An 8,340-nucleotide genomic window follows, 5' to 3' on the forward strand; every position below is an offset into this window, starting at 1 on the left:
AACCTCACTCAAACTTGGATAGCTGGTACATTATAGTCTTTCTCTTACACTTTTGAGAGGGTCAAAAGTTAGAAGGTTATCTAACACCATAATGTGAGGCAGAAGTAGAACCATAGGTGTTTTACTGAAGCCAGGTTTAAACTTTAAAATCCAGAAGACACTTGAAAATAATCAGGAAGAATAGCAGTATAGGCTTTTTGGTATCATAATTCTTCTCAAGATAGAAGTGGTATAAGGTCTGAAAGTGAAAGATATTTTATTGTTGAAGTACTTGGAATGATTTTAACTTTTTTTTGTTTTTAAGAGGATTTTAGCTTATGGTTTCCTAAGGACAGCTTTCATGGAATAATGTCAGTTACAGAGGCAGTCATTAACGAAGAAGCGGCTTTACACTTAGTCTTGGTTCTCAATGTTCAGCAGGAGCAGTAAGTGAATTAAGTTTTATATCGTAGTAAACCAATAGCACTCATTGTCATTGGAGGAATAGTCTTCCTCAGCAGCATCATTCTTGGCATACTATACATCCACAAATAGGCAGAAGCTGCATATGCTTTTGCACCTGTCAGTCTTTCCATTGGTTTGGTATTTCTAGTTACTGGAAGAGCGTGGCTTATCCATTGTTAAACAAACTGTTAGATATAAGGGCCTCATGAGACTATGCGCAAGAGAGCCTACAGCCAAATATAGTTCTTGCGCTTGAGAGCTTGGGAGCGTTAAAAGATACGTACTAGGTCATTAACTGACAAAAGAGCAAACTGAAATATGCATTTTGCCTTTTACCTAACTGTTTTACTTGCTGGATTTTTCACCTTATATTCACAACTAGTTTCCTGCTTGTTAGCGTGAGGTTGTATTCTAGCTACCCTTTTTAGGCCAACCTCCTCAAGTACGTAGTTATCGTCTATAAGACTTTGCAGACGCCCATTATAACGGTCTTGCAAATCTCTGCTGCCTACTACTAGCTACCTTCTCTTGCAAGTGTGGAGGTCTACAACATGGGTGCCCATCTCAAGACTACCTTTTTTGGAGCGCCTCCCTTCTAGGGTATCTGAGCAAACTAAGGCAAAGACCTCACTCCCCTTTGGAGGGTGACAGGGCCTCAAGTGCAAACAGTCGAATGGGCCCAGCTGCGTCTCTCACGCTCACCCGCACAAGGAAATGGCAGAGACCAACCGCTTGCAAGGGACGCCTCAACTCCAAAGTGCTGGCGGTCACTACAGCCCAATCTTCAGCGCCCGTCCCTGCTACTCTCTCACGAAGTGGAGCAACGCCTGGAAGAGCCAGCCGCCTCCTCGGGTCGGGGGCAGGAGGAAGGGGCCTGTCAGCGGGGCGCCCAACATGGCCGGCGGGGAGAGCCCAGCTGTAGGCACGGGGCCTCGGCGAACGAGGGCCGGCCGACCAGCTACCCTTCGAGCGGGCTCTGATAAGCGGCGGCGCTAGCGCTCCGCGGGGCAGCCCTGAGGGCAACGGCGGCAGCGGGGCTCCCGCCTCCCACCTCAGCGGCCGCCGGGGCGCGGCGAGAGCCCCTCCGCCAGGGGGCGTGGCCCCACGCGCAGGTGCCAGCGGAGGGGCGCGGCGCCGCACCTGAGGGGGACGGCCTGGCCGCGCCCCGCCTTCCCCTCAGGTGCGGGCGGCCCGAGGCGGCGGTGGCGCCGCCGCTCCCCCGCCATGGCGGCCCCCGGCGGGCTGGGCCGCTGCGTGGCCGCCTTCTGGCTGGCGCTGGCCTTCGACGCGCTGGGCCTGGCGGTGCTGCTGGCCGGCGTGTTCGCCGACGTGTTCTTCTCCGACCTGCTCATCTACGCGGGCGGCATCGGCATCTTCCTCAGCCTCGTCTGGTGGGTGTTCTGGTACGCGGGCAACCTGGAGGTGCCGCCGGAGGAGCTCCGCGACGACGTGGGGCTGGCGCCGCCCAAGGGTCGCGGGGACAGCCTGCTGCGGGGGCTGGTGCACGGCCTCAGCCTCCGCCTCTCCTCCGCCTTCGCCCCCTCGCCGCGCCCCCGCGCCGCCGCCGCCGCCGACCTGGAGCTCCAGCGCGCCGGGGGCCCGCGGGGCCGCCCCGCCGCCCCCAGCAGGTGAGAGCCGGGAGGCCGCCGCCGCCCGGGCCGCCGGGAGGCCGGTCCCGGGGCGTGCCACCGCGCCGGGACGGGCCTCCTGCGAGAGGGGACGGCGGGAGGGAAGCCGGGGGGGGGAGGGCTTAAGTCTGGCTGGAACTTGAGAAAAAACTCTCTTACCCGAGGTAAAAACTTGTTACGTTAAAACACTTGCTCGCAGCTTTTTTTTTTTTTTTTTTTTTTAAATTGCGGGGAATCTTTCTCAGCTCAGGTGATACTAGAAACCGACGGAGAGAGATGGCCCAGATTTGATTAGGCAGGGATGATAGTTCCTGTAGACGTCCAAGAAGGGAAGACGCCAGCTGGAGCAAAGCGTGTGTGAGTGTGATGGAGCTGGTGTGAAGAGAGCTTAGTGCGAGGTCTGTCAGACCGCAAGCGCGGAAGCCGTGCGGTTCTGAACTGATCGTGAACTGGTCCTGACGGTAACTCTAAATGCCGCCAGAAGTAAGTGTGGGGTAATGGAACAGCCACTAATCACTACCCACATGAGCTCTCGTGAGGGGAACCTCCCTCTTTAGCAATGTGAAATGCTTCTTTCTTGGAGAACGCAACAAAAAAGGTGAAATGCTGACTTGTATTTAACTTAGGGGCAGAGTTGTAGCTAGTAGTTTGAAACTCATAAATGCAATCAATAGTTAAACTACTTGTTGGGAACCTCAGTCATCTGAAAAAGATGTGCTGCTCTCCAGTGTGCAAAGAAAGTGTCTAGGTCCAGCTTCGACACATCGTTGAAGATCATCAAGCCTTTCAAAATACCCTAGTGCGTTCATTAACGTGACATGTTTATTTAGGAAGAAAAGCATGCTTAATGCCTTAAAAATTTGGGGGGGGGGGGGGTATGTCAAGCTTTCACTTCACTATGTAAAATCCTCTTCTGAAGGAATTGTAAAAACAATTTTGCACTAAGTGTCTGAACTATTCAAGGATTCTGGACATTTTGCAGTTCTGATTCACTGTGTACAAAGTCAGCTTTTTCTGCTGCTCCTTGAAACTAAATCCTGAAGCTACTGCTGGTTTACAGAAAAGTTCATGTGGCAATAGTCTTCCTTCATGAAAGCCACAGAATTTTCTTGAGACAAAGTTCTAACACTAGGGAAATATGATACAGATAACTATTGCTTAATAGAAAATTTGTAGGAAGTGGAGTAAGAACAGCAGCAATACAGCTTTAAGAGATTTGTTACTGCTACATAGTTTATTATTAACTATATATGCAATTAGAAAACAGACTGTTGAAAATGAGTCATTCTCCTCTTTTTAGACTCTTTTTTTTTTTTCCTGGAATTGGTTTAGAACTGACAGAGAACCATATTTGCAGGGAAGAAATATTTGTTAAATGACTATGCCTAATCTTTTCCATCTAAACATTATGGCAATTATAGGTTTTGAGTTCAGCAGATAATATGCTATCTCTGTAGATGGACCTACTTTCAATATGCCTACACAGATGTGTATTTTGCTGTAATAAACTTCTAGTAGTGAAAGTTTTATCTGTTTTTTTTAATATTTCAAATCTTACATGTTACTGATTCTAATTAGAAATAATCTATGTTTTATTATTAACTATAGAGGCAAATGTATAGTGTGCTTTATTAAAAGCTCTCCCAAGTAAACAGCAGCTTCTAATGCTACAGTAAACAAACTTTGGTACAATTGCATTAGTAATTGTAATTCAAAAGGAACCAAGACAGAGGGAGTGTGTAAGAGTTGTTACACATTGTAACATGAACACTGTGGTTTTTACTTTTAAGGTAAAATAAAGGATAACAAATGGTTGCACTTTCAAAGATAATTCAGGGTTCCCTTTTGAAGTAAGCTCATTCGAAGTACTTTATATCTACTCATAAACAGCTGTCTGAATCAGATCATTCCTTACTGATCGACCAAATCCTCTCCCCATCTGGAGATCTTTATGAACTTAACCAAACGGGTTAAACGTGTTTGGGCAGATATTGTCATGAGAGAGGAGGGGAAAAACAGCACCACCACAAAAAAAAAAAAAAAAAAAAAAAAAAACAACAAAAAAACCCTACACCCCCATCCCCACCATACTGACCCTTACTTCTAATGGCTTCCTGAGCCATTAACTTCAAATTTCACCTTCAAATTTTCACCTTAAAAAAAAAAAAAGTGCAAGTGTTTGGAAAATTAACTGTTGCCTTAATAAGGAAGTTTCTTTACAGAAGCTATTTATGCATTTTTATCACTTAGATAATTCTCTGGTTCTTGCCATTAATAACTTTCTGAAGTTGTTAATGGAACAGTGCATGCTGTTCTGATTTCCTATCTTAAAAATTATATAGTAGAAGTGAGTGAGAAGAGTGAGAATTATCAAGGTATGGAATTAATTATATTAAAGGAATAACAAGTAGATTAGGATCCTTGAGCCTGAAAAGAGATGCAGAGTATAAAATATTCTAGACATTTATACAGTCGTAAGTGGTATGGAAAAGGTATATAGGGAATGCCTCTCCCAAGACAAAGCAGGGACCAATGAGTTGTCACATCCTATGTAATTGAAGTGTTGGATTATTTGGCATAGGGAAATATGACAGATAAAAATGTACTGATTCAAAAAGCCAGAGGAAGAAACAGAAGAGATGTATTTGGCTCAGAAAGACTTGGGGCAGTAAGTGGCAGCTGTGATAATATCCTGAGGAGATATTACTTGCATGCTATATTCTTATGCCTTTATTGAGAAATCTACACTCGGTCACCATTGGAGATGGTCTGTTGACTTCATGGGTATTTTATTTGAGTCCTAGTTGGCTGTTAAACATGAGGAAAAATATTTTTAAGAGTGACTTCAAATAACAGTTTAGAGTTTTATATGACTATTTGTTCTAAGACTACTTTGGAATAACCTTTTCTTAATGTATTATCTTCAGGATCTGTTGAAGACACAACTATCGAAGTTACTGCCTCTAAAAGTGGCGGAAGTGCTGCAAATTATCGAAGGAGAATTCCCTACTCAATGCTATAAGATTCTCTCATTGCGGAATAACCTCTGTAACCATTATGGACTCTGTATAAAAATGGACACATAGAGCCATATCTCTGCCAAAGGCACCTATTTCAGTGTTGGACTGGATATTTTTTTTGTGGGTATTTTTCACCATTTCAAAACATAAATTAGATCTCCCAACCCTGATTCACAGAAAAAATCACTGCAGCATGTAATATAGGATTTTTTTATTTTTAATAACCTGGGAATGTTTGGATAAAAAGCTCTTGCACAATGAAAAGCTCTTGCACTGTCTTACCGAGGTCTGGAAGTTAAACTTACTGTGAATTTTTATGATGCCAGTGCAATAATTTTGTAAGGGTGCTTTTAAAATATCTATGTTAAACTATTGATGCAAAGTTGCAGATGTAGTATAAGTTGTTTATAGTGTAAATACACAATTTACAGTGACTCTTGTAAAGTTTCATCATTATTTTGGAATAACCTGGAATTTGAGATTTTATAAGTAGGTACGTAAAAATAGTGATGTTGGCATACCAGTACATTCCTCATAGTTGCAAATGATATAATATGATGACTCTTAGAAGTAGCGTTTTTAATCCAGTGCTGTTGGGAATTATTTTCCTAATGCTGAAGCATTTGGGGAGGGGAACCACCAAAGAAATCCACCCTGTTGATTAGCAAATACTTCAATGCTTTTTAAAATATTATCAATTTTACATTTAGATGTAACTGAGAAGTAGCATCTGGGAAAAGATGAATATTAACGATAACTAGAATTCTTGTGTGGAGAAATTCCTCATGAGTTCATCTGGTTTTGAACTAACACTGAGAGTTTGAGCCCACCATTAGCAAATATGGGTAGGTCTTAAAATTTTAATGTACAATCGTTTTTATGCCACACCTCATCAAATACTAGAGGTGGATTTAAGGAAAATGTTTACTAAGAATACTGTGGCTGTACTTCCTTGTGAACTCTTCAAATGTCTTTCAATGTTCTCTTGTAAATTACTGGAGTAACTTCTTTTCTATGCATATTCTAATTTTTAAACATTTTCCAAATGCTCTTAGTTTTTCAAAAAGGTTAGATGAACACTAAACTTGAAGGTCTGTAATGTGATTTCTTCTTTATTAACTGCAGTTTTTAGGAGGTGTATACAATTGTTTCCTCCTTTTAGTCAATGCAATGTGACACCACTGTGTTGTTACAGTGGTCTGATTTAAAGAAAAACAAACCTCCTCCCTTAAAACCTATAGATCACTGTTTCAGTGTCATTCAGAATAACTTTTTTTGTTACATTTTTTCTGAACAGAGATAACCGCTTTTTATGATTCCCTGTAGTTTCATTTGTAAACTGAATTATGAGATGTAATGTTTAATAAGTGGAATGATTAGTAGCAGCTATAAATTAAGCCAAAACTTTTGTGTGTAGCCATTCACATAGTCTGGTGGAAAAAAAAATTTTCTGCTCTAGTATTGCAATCATAATTACTGGAGTGAATTGAGCAGGGCTTTTCATTCACTGTAGATTACCATGTAATTAATTTTAAATCCAGCATCAATACTTAATGATTGTTGCATAAGATGGTAGCCAGAACGTTGTTGGCTGTTGCAACTTCACTCAATAATTGTGGGGGATTCAAATGTTTACAATTATGAAAATTATGTATGTTTTAAATATAGGAGCTGACATCAGTAAAGGAGGATGTTAATCACAGAATGCTAGAATGTTACTAGTATGGTGTGCCTAAACAATGAGATAAAAAGTACTTGCTGTGGAGCAACAATAACTATTGTAAGCTGTGATCCTTTCTTTTTGAAAATATAAACCAGTTACCATTTCGTGCAGTCTATTTGCCTTCTAAATAAGGAAGGCTAATACTAAATAGAAACTGGCAACTGAATTATTAGGAGTTAAACATTAACAAATATTTAATGCTATTTTAGTCCCTGGTATCCTTAACAGTTGTAGCTCAATGCAGCACAAAGTCCATTCAAAGAATGTTTATATTGTTGATTGGAAAGAAGCACTTGTACATGCTTAGGACTGCTTGCTGTTGTGTGAACACAGACTTTTGCATCTGAAACTAGAATTCTTTTAAAGGACTATGCACTCTCTTTAAAAACACAGCAAGGAATGAAACTCTGGTTACAGGAGTGTGATTATGTAGGAGGTTTTTTCTTGCTGGTTAAGCCTTAAAACTAGATCAAAACGGTATCCTATACTCCACTAAAGGAAAAAAGCCAAACCCCTAATTTGTAATTATGTAGAAAGGATTAAAAGCTTGTTGTTAGACTTTAGATGTGGACTGTATCTAAAGAAAGTTTTAATGTGGTACATATGGTTTACTTTCCTTAAATTGGAACATCTTCTCCAGGGAGAAATTAAATTAATTAGTAAATTCTACAAAAATCTGTTTGATGTGACTTCTGGGAGTGAGTGTTGCTGGGAGGAAGATAATTTTTGCAGTAGCAGCTTGTGTAGAGAATAAGGAACTATGTACCGCTGGTTAAGAGGGCTAAGTTCAAATAATGTCATATGTCACTGTAACTAGTTATGTGAATTGGAGAAGTAAACATTACATATTCAACTGAATTAAAAAAAACCAAAACACATTTTGAGCAGATTGAACATTACTGAAGAACTACACAGAAAATGCATGCTTCCATCCAGGTTGTGTAAGTTACTGAAGGCTTTTACTTATCTAATGTTTAATTCCTTTTGAATTATGTCATCTCCAAGCTGCTACATCCTTTAATACAGTCAGTTGATGTGTATTTAAAAAAAAAACAAACAAAAAACCCCAAACCGTGGCCTTTGAAATAAATGCCATTAATGATTTCCTCAACAGTAGTTATTTGTGTGTGTGTGTATACATAGTGTTTTGAGAGGAAAAGCAGTTACTAGTTCAGAGACCGAAGAGTCCGTAACACATTTTTATTTAGAGCACTTAAAGAATGCTATAGCTCCCAGTGTTGTGCTTTAATATAGACCTAGCCCACACAGAGAGGATGACGACACCCAGAAATCTTGCTCTAACACCCGGCGCCTCTGCTCCAGCCGATGCCCGGTTGGAATTCTGGTTTAGGGCGGATACTCGGCCCTCTTTAACCGCCAGTAAGTTGTCTGGATTTCCCCCCCCCCCCCAAGTTGCCGTCCTGGCGTTTTCAGTTTGAAAATCCCGCCTCCAACGGTCGGCCGTCGGCCTCGGTGTCGCGACCCGGCTGTGGTGAGGGGCCTCGCGCGGGCACGGCCCGCTCAG

General features: G+C 42.0%; 1 protein-coding gene across 1 annotated transcript; it reads left to right on the top strand.

Moving 5' to 3' along the window:
- The first annotated feature begins 1,592 nt into the window (after positions 1-1,592).
- LOC126034142 (transmembrane protein 238-like) lies at positions 1,593-6,149 on the top strand. Its single transcript, XM_049791486.1, has 2 exons — positions 1,593-2,072; positions 5,000-6,149. Exons 1-2 carry the CDS (start codon positions 1,669-1,671, stop codon positions 5,007-5,009), a joined length of 414 nt encoding a protein of 137 aa, XP_049647443.1. The 5' UTR covers positions 1,593-1,668; the 3' UTR covers positions 5,010-6,149.
- Positions 6,150-8,340: the final 2,191 nt, after the last annotated feature.

Source organism: Accipiter gentilis, chromosome 33 (genome assembly GCF_929443795.1).
Source record: "Accipiter gentilis chromosome 33, bAccGen1.1, whole genome shotgun sequence".
Taxonomy (NCBI): domain Eukaryota; kingdom Metazoa; phylum Chordata; class Aves; order Accipitriformes; family Accipitridae; genus Astur; species Astur gentilis.

Bases quoted from the DNA above. Each gene is read 5' to 3' on its own strand.
- LOC126034142 (XM_049791486.1), top strand. From the start codon at position 1,669: ATGGCGGCCCCCGGCGGGCTGGGCCGCTGCGTGGCCGCCTTCTGGCTG.